We start from the raw sequence: 15,955 nt of genomic DNA, 5'->3' as shown, positions 1-15,955 counted from the left end.
CATCCAGCCTTGCCTAATATGGCAAGGAAGGCTTAACCCTGAGAAGTAAGATCTGAGAGCCGTCTTCAAGGCCAGCAGCTCAAGTGGCTCTGGTCCTGGAGGGATGCTTGAACCACCACTGCTACCTCCTTAACTGTATGTTAGCAGGAAGCCACAATCAGAAGTAAAGCCAGGACGCAAATCTGGGTACTCCACTATGGGATGCAAGTGCCCCAAGCAGCATCTTAACAGGAACAAGAATATTTCCTGTCCAGCCCGGGAGTGACTTGTCTTGGATGTTAGTGAGTTAACTGTCATGGCCGGTGTCTGTGGGGACTGAAGCGTCACTGGAGGCATGTAGGGACGATGCTCCATGGAGAGGGAGATGGAAGCCAGGACCTCTCTGCCACCTCCCAACAGGGACCCGCTCACGTGTGGGGTGACCACGCTCTGCTGACACTTGTAGGACAGCTGTGGGTGGGATGAGAATCCTACCACTTTCCTGGAGCTCTGGACCCTACGATGACCTCAGAATGAAGTCTAAGATCATGCTTTCACAGATGAATTCTGGGAATTGAAGCTGTAGCATCTCCAGCTGCAAGAAGTTGAGTTTTTCAGAAAAATCATGGAACCGGGAAGGCCAGATTCTGGCTCTCTCGGTTGTGCTATCTTAAGGAAGACAGCAGATGGGGATGTATCCTGTGCTAGAAATTTCTCCTTGTCGGGCCAAGCCACAGACCAGCATGTGTAAACAGGAAGATGAGCTCCGTCTGCCTAAGAAACACTGCTCAATAAAAAGGAATCTTAATGGCTTCTGCCACGATTGGTCCAAGCCACATGAGCTTTTTCTCCCACCCATTCTCTCAGGAGGAAAAGAATAATAATAAAGAGCCATAATCCCCAATAGCATCCTTACTTAGTCTGGAAGAAGGATCCCCTGTTCCAGAACATTCCAGAAGCCCCACTCAGAGTGGAATTGAGTAAGCAAAATCAAATTTACATTTTTATAGGATGCAGTTAATCCTTAGCTGCAAACATAGAGTTGCAGCACTATTGGGAAGATACTGCTGCCCCCAGAGCCCAAGCAACACATGTGGGCTTCCCCAAACAAACCCAAATCCACAGGCCCTTCTGCTTGGGGAATCTCCTCTGAGGAGGGCCGGACTGAGTCAGCTCTCTCTCGTGGAGAGCAACTACCCAGCAGGTCCCAGAGATCACGTGGCCGTGCCCTGACCTCAGCAGGGAGGTGGCCAGCTGCAGGTCCAGAGTGGATTCGCAGCCTCATGCTGAAAAACTAGATGACCTCATGCAGCTCAAGAGGGAGGGGACAAGAATGCATGCCACCTGCAGGCTCTGTCCTTCGTGGCCACTTCCTGGATGATCAAGGTCAACCTATGAGACCAGGATGTTCAGGGCAGATGAGCTCAAGACTCGGACTTCTAGGATGGAATGAAAGGCGGTGGCCAGCATCTAGCCATGGGTGAGTGGCCCACCGTCACTCTGCATGGAGGGAAGGCAGCTCACCACATGGAGGAATGTAGATGGTGGACGGGGCAGGTGGCCCAGGGCCCCGCTTTGCCCTGGCCGCAGGAGCCAGCTTGAGGAGAATGGACTTTCGGGCCAAGAGGCACCAGCGCAGGCATCCGCGTTTGCTTGATAACATCTGAGAACTCGGGTGAATGTGCTGCTCTTGGAGCCTGCCAGACACCCCCAGAGGACAGAATGGGGACACCCTCGGCCATCGCAGGGCCCTGGCCTCAGTGCCTTGAAACATCACATCAGGAAGACTCAGCTATACATGTATATATTTTAAAGATTTATTTGTTTTTATTGAAAAGGCAGATTTACAGAGAGAAGAAGAAATAGAGAAAGATCTTCCATCTGCTGATTCACTCCCCAAGTGGCCACAAAAGCCAGAGCTGAGCCGATCTGAAGCTGGGGTCTAGGACTCTCTTCCAGGTCTTCATGTGGATGCAAGGTCCTGAGGACTTGGAGCATCCTCCACTACCTTCATAGGTCATAAGCAGGGAGCTGGATGGGAAATGGAACAGCCAGGACATGAACCAGTGCCCATGGGGATCCCAGTGCTTGCAGGTGGAGGATTAGCTTGTTGGGCCACTCTGCGAGCCCCTGTGTGTGTGTCTGTGTATATAAATGTTTTATTTATTTTGATTTTGATTTTGTCTGAAAGAGAAACAGAGATAGGGACCAACAGAGCTCTCCCATGTGCTGGTTCATTCCCCAAGTGCTCACAACAGCCACGGGTGGGCCAAAGCCAGGAGCCCAGAACTCAGCCTGAGTCTCCCACGTGGGTGACAGGGGTTCAAGTACTTGAGCTGTCATCACTCCCACCCAGGATGTGCATTTACATGAAGGAGGGATCAGCAGCAAAGCCAAGACTCGAACCCAGACCCTCCAATACGGGATCAGACATCTCAAACAGCATCTTAGCCACTGCTGTGACCCTGGCACTTTATCCATGAACTAAGCCACTTTCTTTCTTTCCCTGCCCCCTATTTTCCCTAGGTCTGGCTTCTGGGCAGGTGGAAAGAGCTCACTGGATGATGCCTTTTAGGAAACTTGGTTAACAGCTGAAGTGGTGCTTCAGGCCCAGGCCTAATACCCTCAGCTTGAGTGCCAGCTTTTTCTATTATCCCACATGTCTCCCTGGGGAGCCCCAATACTGGGTCATCAGCAGTCCTGGGCCTGGGTTCTCACCTGGTCCTGTGCAACTGTGACGTGGCTGGATCCAGGGTTCCTCCTCTGCCTGTCACTTCCTCCACTGTCATTCCACAAATGCCTCTACTTCTTTCCTTTTCCTTGCCCAATCTTCCTGTCCCAGCCCATGGTAGAGCAGAGCTCAGTACCAGCTCCACACACACAACATCGGGATAGCGGTCATCACCTAGGACACCAGTGGAAGACCCCGACAGGTAAGTACCCAGGCACCCCCTCACCCGTGGACCCCCGTCTTCCCTGTCCACATGCTGCACACCCACAGCCCAGCCGCACTCTGCAAATCTCCTGGTCACTGTCCCCCACCCAAGGTACCCAGAGCCTGGCAGCAGAAGTTCTTGTGACAGTCACACCAGGCTCAGCAGGTTGGAGCAGGTCCCAGAGAGCCAGGGAGGCTTGCTACAGCCCAGGCCCATGGTCTGCTCTGCTGGAACCTCATGTATGGCGAAGCAGGAGGCATCTGGGAGCAGGCTCAGAACTCAAGTGCCATGGGCGTGGAGTAGCCCGTGCTAGGCCAGGCTGCCTAGCGGGGAGGCCCCGGCTGCAGGAGAGTTTGGGGTATGGAAGGCTGGGTGAAGCTTAACCAGCAACTCTGGCTCCTCACCCTGGACCCCACCTTTCCCAGAGGCCTCAGGGGCGCCCAGCGGGCAGGTCTCCCTGGCCCGGCCGGTCCTGGCACAGGTGAAGAAGGCTAGGCAGGCTCCACGGAGGCGAGCCAGGTCCCTGTGAGTGGTCTCGCTGACAAAGCAGTAGAGCACAGGGTCGGCAACACAGTTGAAGCTGGTGAGGAGGAGGGAGAAGTGATAGGCGTTGAAGATGCCCTTGGCAAACTCGCAGCTGGCCTCCCAGATGCTGCGCACAAGCAGCAGAACGTGGTAGGGCAGGAAGCAGGCCAGGAATATGACTACGGTGCTGAGCACCAGCCGCTGGATCTGGTCCTTACGGCTCTTCTGAGTGCCATGGCTGCGGCGTACAGCACGCAGGATGCCCTGGTAGGAGGCAAGCAGCAGGCAGATGGGGAAGAGGAAGCCCACCAGGAAGCGGTAGTAGTTGATGCCACGCTGCCAGGTCTGGAGGGGATAGTGCTCGAAGCAGACACGGTGCTGGTCCCCATCCTCCACCACCTCCTGGTGCATGAGGAAGAAGATGCTGGTGAGCAGCTCCTTGGTCCAGATGACCACACTGACGCCCACAGCTGCCTTGAGGGTGCGGAATTGATGGAAGCGGAAGGGATGGGCCACGGCCAGGTAGCGGTCGATGGAGATGCAGCAGAGGAAGGCCACGCTGATGTAGATGTTCTCATAGAGCAGGATGCCGCACACCTGGCAAGACAGGTCGCCGTGCGCCCAGTTGTCGTGCTGCAGCACGTACTGCAGCCAGAAGGGCAGCGAGCAGATGTAGAAGAGGTCAGCCACGGTCAGGCTGCACAGGTACACACCCAGCTCGTTCCGGGCCTTGATCTGCAGGTAGCCGAAGTAGAGGGACAGGCAGTTGGCTGGAAAGCCCACCACCAGCACAGTGACGTAGACCACCGGTGCCAGCGTCTGGTGGATGGTGTGGTCGATGGTGCAGCTCAGGGAGACGTTGTCCCCCGTGATGTTCCCCATCTTTGGACCTGCAGGGGCCTTGCCCCTCATGGGGTCAAGGACAGGGCCACGCTCTGCACCGTCATCTTGCTCAGAGTGGGAGGTCCCAGGTGTGTTGACGCTGTGTCTTACTGGCCGTGGATGAGTCCCTGAAAATCAAAGAAGGGGAAAACTCCAGATGACCGTGGCGACCATTTACCCAACACCTACCCATGTGCCTTGGGCTCTCAGCACTTCAGTCACTTATTTTAGAAGAAGCTACATCAGCTGCCCAACTTCTGTTCAACTAGAATATTGGCCTGGGTCACACACTAGGAGCCTGAGCTGTGGCTGATGTCTCCCCAGCACTACCCCCAAAATCTTCCCGGGAATTCCTATCTAGAGTATTCCCCTGCCTCCTCCTCACCCTGTGGAGATTCCGAGCAATGCCAGGATTCCAAGGAGCCCAAGCTGGGTCATGAGCCCAATTCCCAAGGGGAGGCTCAGGGTAGTAGATAGGGCACTGCCTCCTGCCACAATAACCAGTCACAGATTCTCCCCTAGGACAGGGGACCTAGGTTTGTTAGCTTTGTGCTCGCCAGGGCTACCCTCTCCAGACAGCACAGGAGGCCAACCATGCCCGCAGCCACAGTTTGCTGCTAAGAAACCTGAGCTAAGCTCTTTTTTTCAGGACACAGGCCCCGAGTGCCCCCCCCTCCCCGTATAACCTGAGCAAAGCCCAAGAATCATGAGCCCCGGGAGACAGGATGGCACTCCAATATGGGATACAGGCATTCCAAGCAGAGGCTTACCTCTCTGCACTACAGTGCCCACCCCTGAATCCATACTGGTCAACCCCATTGTCATTACCAGTCCCCTTTTCAGACATTTCCCCTAAAACACTGGCTCCCCGAAGCTTTCCTATCCACCTGCCTGCTTCATGCTGTGATCTTTTGGGAAGTGACAAATCACGGTGGTGGCTCAGATGTCCCCAGCCAATCTCACCTCCCAACCCCTACCTTCCCAGAAGACACAGCACCGGGTCAGACACACCCAGTGATGGTGGCAGAGGAGGGTGCCTGCTGTGGTGCTTATCATGGCCAAAAGACCCAACAGGAGATGCTCCATTGCGGCCATCCTTGGTGCAAATCCCTGGCCTGAGGTCATATCACTGCTCAGCCATCACCATGATCCACTCCCAGGAGTCTTCCCATCTTGCACAGTTAGACCTCTGTACCCGCTGAATCACAAAAAAGCATGCTTATCCCCAGAGTTGGAAGGGCTGCCTGGTAGGACGGCTCTGCTTCTGGCTCTTTGAGGAATCACCAAACTGGGTCGCAGCAGCTGTGCCGTTGACACGTTTACCGAGGGCACTCATTTGCTTGTCTCCCCTGGGGTGACTTGGTGAAGAGAGGATGGGAAGAAGCAGCCATTGAGCCTACTACCCACCACCTGGTGAGTCACAATTAGCTCCACTCACCAGCCTCACCACTGTCCCCAAACCCCAAGCCCACACCTACGTAACCAAGGCATCCAGGCTGAGCTATGACGGCATCAGTAGCAGCATGAGTCCCAAACAGTCCCCAGGACCAGCACCTGTCCAGGACTGCTCCCCAGGGCCCCACAGTAAGATATGCACCACAGGAAAATAAAACCCAGACACAGCAGGGGCCCTGCCTCCAACACGGGGCAGTCAAGGCCACCTTGCCAACACGTCCTGTCAGGTCTTGGAAATTCCCCAGAGTCACCAGCCCAAGCCTGTCATTTACCGGTGGGGAGGGGACGGATGTGAGGTGTGAGACGTGGCAACGGCTGCAGCTTCCTCTTGGTTAGGCCCACACGTATGGCTAATTCTGGTACCTCAAGTCGGAAATACCAGAGCTGGCAGAGCAGAGAGGAAATGCTGACCTGCACTGAGATGAAATGTCCAAATCTCCTGTATTCTTTTTGGAGCAGGTGCTGGGTGCTAGAGCAGCCATTCTGGACCTTGGGAGTGTACCAGCAGAGTCTGGCACACAGGGGAGCTGGGGTGGGACTCAAGGCTTCACATTTCAAACAAGCACCCAGATGGTTCCAGACCATGCTGGGAGTGGCAAGGCGCTGGGAGTGCCAAGGCGCTGGGAGTGCCAAGGCGCTGGGAGTGCCAAGGCGCTGGGAGACTCTAGGTCTAGTGTGCAGGCTCTGAGCATGCATCCTGAACATGTGCCCAAGGCAGGGAGCACAGGTGGCCTGAGGGGAACTTCAGACCCACAGACCCCCTGGTTAGAATGACAAAGCCAGACTGAGCCAGGCTTTCAAGAAATAACACCTGACCTGGTCCAGGGCACCTGCCTTTTGCTTGCATGAACACTTCACAGAGCATTTCATGACAGCCCTGTCATCATCTGCATGGGGCCCAGCGAGGTGAAGCAGCCTGCCTGGCACCTCTAGGTTGCATAGGATGAATATTTAGGGACGTCCGCAGTGCTCCCAGCACTAGGCTATGCAGAGATGAACCAGCAATGGCTCCCACCCTCGGGGGCCTTTGGGCTCCTGAGACAAGAGTACTGTGGGCATAGATGATTCCCACGGGCAACCAGATGTGGTGGCTGCTGTGGGCATCTCTCCCCCACACTCTATTAACTCCCCAAGCACTCTGTGGGGTGGCGTCTCCTCTGCATTCATTCCCATGTACACTCTGCCGATGGCCAGGCCCCTCCCACACTGAAGCTGACAGGCAGTTGACATGCCCAGTGAGGCCCACTCTAGGCCCACCGTTGTCTCCACTAACCTGCTCTGGGAAGAGGCACCTTTACCAGCTGGCTGACCCTCACCTTCCTCCCTCACCTCCACCCACAGCAGTCTGCGAATTACCACATCGTACCATTTCGAGCTCCTAAGTACTTCCCACAGAAAACTCATCCTCTTCAGCCCCCTCCAGCACCGTATATTGGCTTGAGCAGGTCTTCTGCCCTGAGCCGGCTGAGCCAGTGCATCAGCCTCCTGCTGGGCTTCCTGTCTCATCCTACCATCCACAGGAGCATCCCTAAAACACAAATCTAACCATCCTTCCATCTACCCCGCCCATCCCTCCATCCATTCGTCTATCCATCCGTCCCTCCTCTCCTCCCTTCCTCTATCAATCCTCCATCCATGTAGCCTTTCCTGTAGCCATTACTCCTGGAAGACTTGCTATATGGCAGGATTTCACTCTACACTGGCCCCTAGTGCTAAATTGCTTTTTAGTCTTATCGGGGAGAAGAGACGAGTGACAAATGCTAAGGGGAGTCCTAGATTTCACAGGAATTCCAAGGGGTTGACCTGAGGCAGGCAGGAAGGGCCTTCCCAAGCAGGGACAGGTATATGGAAAACCACAAGATGGAAGCGCCGCCCAGGCAAGGGGAGTTTCTGCCTGCGGAAAATGTGTACAACAGGCAAAAAAAAAAAAAAAAAAAAAAAGGCGAGAGGGGGAGAATGGCCCCTTTGGGGAACTGAAAGCAGTGTGGCATGGCTGGATCTAGGTTGGAGGAGGGTGTGGCAGACAGGAGACAACAAGAAGCTACAGGCACTGATGACAAACTAGAGGGGGAGATCCAGAGACAAACCTAAGAGGCTTCCATGGCCTGGTTCTCGTGGACTCTCAAAAGTTTGCTGGATGATCGGATGGCTATAAAAGTGACTTGCGAGGGGGAGTGGATGTGCAAATGGACAGACAGACCAGCAGTGGATGGATGGATGGATGGGTGGGTGGGTGGGTAGGGGGTGGATGAATGATGGATAGTGAGAGCGTGGGTAGCTAGCTGGGTGGGGCATTTGGGGGGAGGTACTGGGACAGTGGAGATGTCATGAACAGAAACAGGAAATGAGAAGGAGGAACAGCCAGGGCCTCCCCTCTGCTCGGGCTGTCCGAGCTGGTCAGATGCCCCACTTTTCCACCCAGGTCCCACTGCAGTCAGCTCTCCTTCACCCCTTTCCCTGAGGACAGGCACCAGCAGGGGAAGACCACGCCTTGCCAAGAGCATCCCTTCTCTACCTGGCCTACTTAAGGAACCATCCTCCTCAAAAGCCAGACTACACCACGTGCTGTCAGGTGGTCATCCTGCTGGAAAGACACGGGCACTGTGGACCCTCAGCTGCCACGTCCACTTCTGCATATCCATCCTCCCCACGCCCCTCTCATCAGTGCTCCCTTCAGAGATTGAAAAACAGAGCCCCAGAGAGATGAAGCAGCCCACTCCAGGGTCCAGAGTGGGCTACACCTGAGCTTCACTCCATGCTCTAAGACCACTGTGGCCACTGTCTCCACCATGGGGTCACCAGCCTGGGCATGGTGCCGCTTGTACCAGTGGGACTCAATCCCAGGCCAGGTGGTCCTGTAACACCCACTGAGGAAAAGCTACTCTGTGTCCAGCCTGTAGTTCCTCCCAGAGCCAACAGCACCAGGCAAAGGCTCCTGGCCACAGCTGTTTGTCCCACACAGAAAGCGAGTGAGGCTGCGACAGAGTGACTGAAGGTCTCAAAGCCGACCTGAGACTGATGCTTAAGCAGCATGGATGCCTCAGTGGACCATGGGACCAAGAGAGCAGAAGTCCCTGGCAGAAAGGGAGCACCTCTTGATTCACCTTGCAGGTTACAGGGCGGTAGTGCCTGCCAGCTGCACGTGGTCACCATGCTCCACGTGGGTGGGGAGCGGTTAGTCCTGGCGCCAAGGGCTGCTCGAAGCAGCCCGCAGAGGGCTGGGGAGCGTCCTGTGGACCCAGCTCCCCTTCCACATGCCTTAAACAAAGCTGGTTCTTTTCCTAGACACACTCGTGTCAGAGGCTATTGCTGGCTGCTTGCGAAGACACTGGGGGAAATTGGGCTACATTCTCCTTGAATCCCCTCCTTCCCTCAAAGTGGCCTCCATCCCACAGCAGACCAGAACAATCGACTCTCCTTTCTAGAGCCGGAGGACAGCTTCCAAGTTCAATGTCGGCTGAGTTGATGAGGTGGGGCTGCCATCGCTATCCCAGCTTTCGGAACCTGAGGCTGGAGAGGCTGCGCCAGCGGCTCCTGCTTACACGGTAAGTTGGGGGTGGATCTGACCCAGAACACAGGCGTCCCGGCACCAGGCTGTGTTCGCTTGAAGCTTTTCTGACCACAAGCGGTAGCCAGAAAGACACTGCGCATCACGGCTAACACACGTAGACACACACACTCAAGCCTAGGTACACACCCAGTAGAAGCAAGCTTCCCCGGAGCAGCACTCCCACTAGGCACGCTGACATCTGCTACTCTCTGCCTTTGTAAGATGTAGTCGCTTTCCTCACTTACCCACAAGTCAGGTTGGAAGCAGCAGTACAGCGCCCCACGTTTACCGCTCAGCCTCTCGGTGCCCCAGCAAAGGGACCTGGTTTCTGCAGCGAGGTGAGAGACAGAAACCCACGTCTGGCGCCTGTGGCTCCTGGAGTCCGGATTGAAAGAGTGGTCCAGCGTGGAGAGATTCTGGGATGAGCCAGTGAGCAGCGTCTTGCTGCTGCCGCTGGCCCCAGCCCCGGGGCTCTGCCCTCCAGCTCAGCACCAGCCACTTCCAGCGGTGGCCCGGTCCCGGCCCCGCCCCAGCCAAGCCGGGGCCACCCCCGTGTGGGGACAGCACCCACTGGCACCTCCAGCCAGCCAGCCAGCGGGGCTTCCTCCAGTGCTCCCGGCAAAGTCTAGAAAATCCCCAGCCGGAGGCTGCCCATTCCTGCGCTGAGGCAGAATCATGTGAACTCCAATCTGGTGTCAGGCTGGGCGGTTGCCCAGGAACCTGTGGCAGCCAGAGGGCGGGTCGGCTGCCTCCCTCCTCTAGCCACCAGGGCCAGGGCGCCCCCTTGCTGGCCGTGTTGGAAGCAGCACCAAAGGGGCAGGTGGAGGATGGAGGTGAGCACCCACAGGCCACCAGGGGAGGCAGGATCCTGAGTCCCTGTCCAAGGGCCAGCCCCGGAGCCCCAAAGCGCCAGAGAACTGGGAGGTACCTGGGAGGTACCTGGGTCACTGCTGCAGTAAGGACAAGGGACAAGCAGAGAGTTTGCGGTCACCCCCTCCCACCCCTGCCTCCAGCCATCTGCAGGCTGGCAAGCTCAGCAAGTCCCAACAGGCCCCAGGGCCAGTGTGTTGAGAGGATCCCTACCCTACCCAGCCTTACAGAACCTCCAAAACCACACTGCCCTGCCCCTGCCCCAGGCTGATGAAGTGCTGCTTTCTGGAGGTGAGGGGCCAGCACGAGGCTTCCAGCAGGGTCCTAAAGGGCAGCCAGGGTGGGAATCCCAGTGCACTGGCTAGAGTTCCTGCAGTGTAGAGCAGCCGAGCTACCTACTGTGCAGGTAGCCAGGTGTGGGTTCCAGGCAGAAACAAGGTAAAGCAGGAGGTTCTAAGCTGAAAGCCCGGCCCAGGGCTGTAGCTCAGGAGTGCTTGACAAAGCCCCCTCCTACAGGCTCTCCCCACATCCAAGCCCCTCCGGGACCTCACCCAGCCCTCATTCTCCAAAAGGAACAGCCTCAGGCAGCCAGGACTGCTCCATGATAAGAGCAAGGCTGGGTTTAGCCACCGTGGCCAGGTCATCTCCTCCTAGGCTTATCTTAGGACAGATGCACACACAGCTGGGAAGCCAGGTCTCACCTTGCCTGGGGGGTCCCCAGGGCTGCCCTCGGCTCTACCAGGTGAACTAGAGGACTTGTGTTCAGGGGCGGGGGTAGGGGTGGGGGGATAGGGAAAACAGTGGATGCTGGAGTCACTATTGTCCCCTTGGACAACCACATTGGCAGGGATCCCAGGAGAAATCCCCTTCCATAGAGGCATGAGCCCTCCAAGCAAATGCTGCTCCCAGCAGTCCTTGCAAAACTGTCTCCATGTGACTGTATGTTGCAAGCAGAAGTTGTAACTTGCTCCAGAGCAGCAGGTCACATCTAGATACAGAGGCCGGGGTGGTCGGAATTGAAGTCAGGAGCTGGTGAACTTGGGACTTCAGCCAGGACACAAGAGCAGGTAAAAGGATGAGGGGTGGTTTTGACAGCCAGGTCACATACATATTGCCACAAAAGCTGGGTGTCGGGCCTGGTGCAGAGGTCCAGTTGGCTACTTCTCCACCTCTAAGCATTGGCATCCCATATGGGCTCCAGTTCTAACCCTAGCAGCCTCACTTCCCATCCAGCTCCCTGCTTGCGGCCTGGGAAGGCAGCAGAAGATGGCCCAAATCCTGGGAACCCTGCACCCATGTGGAGGACCCAGAGGAGGCTCCTGGCTATGGATTGGCTCAGCTCCAGTCAATGAGCCCTCTTGGGGAATGGACCAGTGGATTGAAGACTTTTCTCTGTCTCTCCTTCTCGCCATAAGTCTGTCTTTCCAATAAAATGAATAAACCTAAAAAAAAAAAAAAACTAACTTTCAAAAAAAATTTTTTTTAAAGACAGGTACCAGGGTACCTGCGGTTTGAGAAGGGCGGAGTTGCAAGTAGCCTCCTTCCTGCTGGAAAGGCCAGACCACAAGCCTGCAGGTTGTCATGGCAACCGCCAGGCCTGCAACCCCCACAGGCCTCCTGCCTCCCCAGCCCTGGCTACTCCAGTCCATCAATTAATAATCTTATAATGTCTGACAACAGACACTCCAAAGCCCCAGACACCAGCCCTCAATGAAAAACAAACCGACTTTCCCCAGAGGACTGAGAGCTGCTAAGATGCTCATTATACCCCATCCGCAGGCTACCTGCACGAAGTCTGCTGCTCCATAGCCCAGTGACCCTCACGCTGGCTTCTCCCTCCTGTTTGAAAGGCCCAGGCCTGGCAGAGCTGGGGCCTGGGAGACCCATGCTAGAGAAGGCTCCTACTGCCCAGAGCCCCGGGACCCTGACCCTTGCCGGTGACATCTGTGTCCCTGCTGGCCTCTCGCGGAACAAGCCCTCAACTCTGCAAAAGCTAAAGGGACTCAGCACCATGGCACCCAAGCCAAAGGGAGGCCCCGCTTTGGGAAGGTTCAAGTACAGGCAAACGGATGGACAGGCACTTTTCTTCCTGATAGGTGGCATCCGAGTAACCCCCAGCACCTAAGCAGGCCCTGCTACTCTGTGGCCAACAGAAGCCGGAAGCCACACTGTGTGCTTCGGAGACCAGGGCTGAGCGAGACTGGCAGCTCCTGCATCCCAGCTCTGAAAATTCAAGTGCCACATTGGGAGGAAGCAGCCTGTAGTACCAGAGACCAAGGTCCTGGGCACCATGCCCAGCCAACAGCAGGGAGTCACTTGCCTGCCATGCAAGTGGGGAGATCTGGGAAGAGGAGCTTCCAGCCCCAACAGGGCATTGTGGCTGCGAAGAGCAGAGGTAAGACCCCAGCAAGCCCCTCCCCAGTCACAGACTTGTGAGCCAAAGAAGTGTCAGGGGAAGTGCCTTTTGTGGTCTGCTGTGTCGCAGCAGCCAAGTGGAAGATTAGGACATGTTTCCATCTCCCACCCCCACTCCAGATCTTTCGGGCCCATCATGTCCTGCGTGCATCTTGTGGGTTAGTGGATTTTTAAGTCTTGTGATGTTTCAGTGAGAGGGGTGTTGTTATCTCCATCTTCCAGGTGAAGGATGGGGCAGGTAGTCTTGTGTCAGGTCTGCTAGCTAGGCAGGCTAACATGGGACTTCTGGGGCCATCGCTGTTGCACAGCAGGCAAAGCTGCTGCCTGTGCCACCAGCACCCCACCCAAGCACCAGTGTCTGTCCCTGTGGCTCTGCTTCCCAATCCAGCTGCCTGCTAATGTGCCTGGGAAAGAAGCAGGGCATGGTCCAAGTGCTTAGGCACCTGGGCCCACGTGGGAGAGCCGGATGAGACTCCTGGCTCCAGCTTAAACAGGAAATCTAACTCCTCGCTAACCCTCATCATCCTTCCTGCTGGAGGACTCACTCCTTCTGGAAGCCTCAGCCTGCCCAGCCCCCTCCCCAGCATGCTCTGGATGCCCTATGCTCTACCCCTGTGAATCCTCTCTCTCCACAGCTGCCACATCAGGAACACTGGGAGTTGACACTACAGGACCCCAGGACTCCCTGGGGAAGGTAGCTTTGATGTTGGACCTATTTCACAGAGGGAGAAGTTGAGGATTAGAAACAGATGCTGTGCCAGGGCCACAGCTCTAATGAGGAAGGGTAGGGAGCCAGATCCAAGCCATCTGCTTCTGGAGCTGGGCCTGCCGCTGAGTTCTCTGATGGCTGCCCTGGCACCTGCAGCTGCCCTCACAATAGGGTCTTTTTTGCACCACCACCAACCCCCCCCCTCCCTTTTCTGGAAGTTTCCACCAGAGGTAGGGAAGTGAAGTAACACAAACCAGGCATCCTCCCATTTGCAGTTTTCAACTCCTTCCGATGTCTTCCTGCAGCCTCTTTCAGAGGGGGCGCAATCAGATCCCCCCTGACCCCCCTGCAATGCCGCCTACCCTACAAACCGCAGTCTCGCGCCCCTGCACTGCCTGGGGAGCCGCCTGTGCGCTGCGGCCTCCCTACCCAAAGCCTCAGCGTCTTCCCACAGGCACAGGGAGCTATACGGCGCTCGGGAAGCAGAGGGTTAAAGTGTCTCACACTTGGAGGGACATAATGACTAAGTGGCCACCCAGCCAGCCGCGGGGGTGGCTGCCAAAGACGGCTGCTGGGAAGGAAGTGGAGGTAGAGACTGACACGGGCAGCCCTGGCCATGACCGTGCTAGCCAGCGGGAGCGCACCCCCACGCCTCCTGGTCCACGCACGCCCGCCCCTCTGCGTGCACACAGCCCTGAACCCCAACCAGGGTCCCCGCACGCAGTTTTCCCAGGGCCTGGCACACCCGGGGGGTCCCTACCTGTGCGGTCCACGCTGCCGCCTCCTGGAGACGCCGCCCATCACGTCTCTTCCTTTCTGGAACCCCGGGCCACATTGTGCCCCGTCCCTACCAGTCTCAGCTGGGCACACCCGAACCTGCCAGTCCCTGCCCTGTCCTTCACTCTGCCCACAGACCGCAGGCTAGGCGCCTGCCAGGAAGAACTCGCGCCCTGCAACCTGTCCTGGAGGTGCGGCGGCCCCTCCTCCAGCACCATCCTGTTGGAGCCGGGTCCTTCTGCCACTCTGGACCTTGCTGTCTGTAGACTCTCCCTAGAACTGCGAGGGGCGCGGCACCTCGGGCCTCCTGCCTGACTTCAGCTGCACCTGGGCTTGTCACCCCACTGCATGTCCCTGTCCACAGTAAGGGTGTCTGGGACAGAGCAGAAGCCCTCCTGCTGGGCCTGCTGAGAGTTCAAGAAGGTGTCTGCCCACGGGCTCTAACCATAGTCACAGCTGCATTCAAGGGGCAGTTACTGCATGCCCAACACAATGCCATGAACTCATGGATACCTGTGGTTCTGCGAGGTAGATACCGTTGTTCCCATTTCACAAATGGGGAACTGAGGCACAGAGAGGGTGAGCAGCTTGCCCAAGGTCACACAGCCTGCCAGCCCAGGGCCCTTACCACCCCCTGCAACACCTTCTCTTTTGCAACCACACACCTCACGCCTCGTCTCCTGTGGCCCCTCACATCCTGTCACCCCCTCCTGAACACCTCCGCCGTTTCAACATCCAAAAGCCGCCACCACCCCTGAGCTGGCCAGAGCCTTCTTGGCTGCCCAAGTAACGTGTGCAGGGTCCCCATCCCCTGTGCCCACCTGCCCCCTTCTCAGCATTCCCTCGGCTCCCTCTGGGGTTGTTGGCACACAGTGGCTCAGCTACCCAGTTCTGGCCTTCAGGGCAGGGAGCCCCTGTTTCTGGCTTGGCGGTGGTCCCAGGCCTGAGGCTCAGGACAGATGGCCGGGGTTAGAGATGAAGGAGGAGCTGTGAGTGTAGGCAGGGGAGGGAGAGAGCACCCATCACCTTCTGCTGCCTGCTGGATGGCTAGAGGCTGCACCACGTGGCACCTGGACTCTCCGCGAGTCTCTGGAGTGAAAGGGCAGAAGGTAGCTGGATGGGGGTGGCATGAGGGGCAAAGGGGCAGGGGCTGCTTTTTCAGCTGGGCACCAGCCCAGGAGCCTCCTCATAGGCTTGCCAGGTGGGATTTTGAAATCTCTCCTTGCAACATCTTCACAAATGGGCTTTTCTGGGTGGACTATTCCTACCCTGAAAATATATGCCTGATTCTTTAAAAACTACCCAAAGTCCTGCAGTTGTAAGGCATTTGGCTTTGAGAGCCACAGTGTCTGTTTGCATCCCAGCTCTGGTTGCTACTGAAGGGGTAACCTTGGGCAAGACTGTCCATCTCTCACAGGTGCTTTCCTCAGCTGTGACAGGGGGCTCCCACTTCCGAGTGGGGCTCAGCTGAGTCAATCCCTCAACTCAGTGCCCAGCCCATGCTAGGGTTTGCCGGAAGTTAGCTGTGGCTGTGACTGCTGCCGCTGTGCACACTATGGCCTGTGTGCTCTCTGCTTGCCTATTTTATCCTTACACTTTTGCATCAACTGTTTTATCCATTTCTCAGATGAGGAAACTGAGGTTCCCTCGTTTGCATGGAGCTGCTCAGCTCCTGAGTGACTGAGTCAGGACTTGAATGGAGCTCCAGGTGCTTAGCACCTACGGCGAGTGCTCAGCATGGCTGTGCAGACACCACTTGCATCCCTCAGCTCTGCACCTGATTCCAGCACCCTGCTGATGCAGACCCAGGGAGGACAGTGCTGATGGCCCAAGCAGTAGGGTCCCTGCCCTCCGCTT

At 56.7% G+C, this 15,955-nt stretch overlaps 1 protein-coding gene across 1 annotated transcript; it reads right to left on the bottom strand.

Annotated features, from left to right (window-relative positions):
• Positions 1-2,847: 2,847 nt before the first annotated feature.
• GPR68 (G protein-coupled receptor 68) lies at positions 2,848-9,782 on the bottom strand. Its single transcript, XM_040975582.1, has 2 exons — positions 9,573-9,782; positions 2,848-4,450 (listed from the first exon to the last, which is right to left on the bottom strand). Exon 2 carries the CDS (start codon positions 4,350-4,352, stop codon positions 3,225-3,227), a length of 1,128 nt encoding a protein of 375 aa, XP_040831516.1. The 5' UTR covers positions 4,353-4,450; positions 9,573-9,782; the 3' UTR covers positions 2,848-3,224.
• Between the last annotated feature and the right edge of the window lie 6,173 nt (positions 9,783-15,955).

This window comes from Ochotona curzoniae, unplaced genomic scaffold, assembly GCF_017591425.1.
Source record: "Ochotona curzoniae isolate NIBS_2020 unplaced genomic scaffold, NIBS_Ocur_1.0 contig_2688, whole genome shotgun sequence".
Taxonomy (NCBI): Eukaryota; Metazoa; Chordata; class Mammalia; order Lagomorpha; family Ochotonidae; genus Ochotona; species Ochotona curzoniae.
Note: the sequence above shows the minus strand (reverse complement) of the source record. Positions and strands in the feature narration are given on the sequence as shown.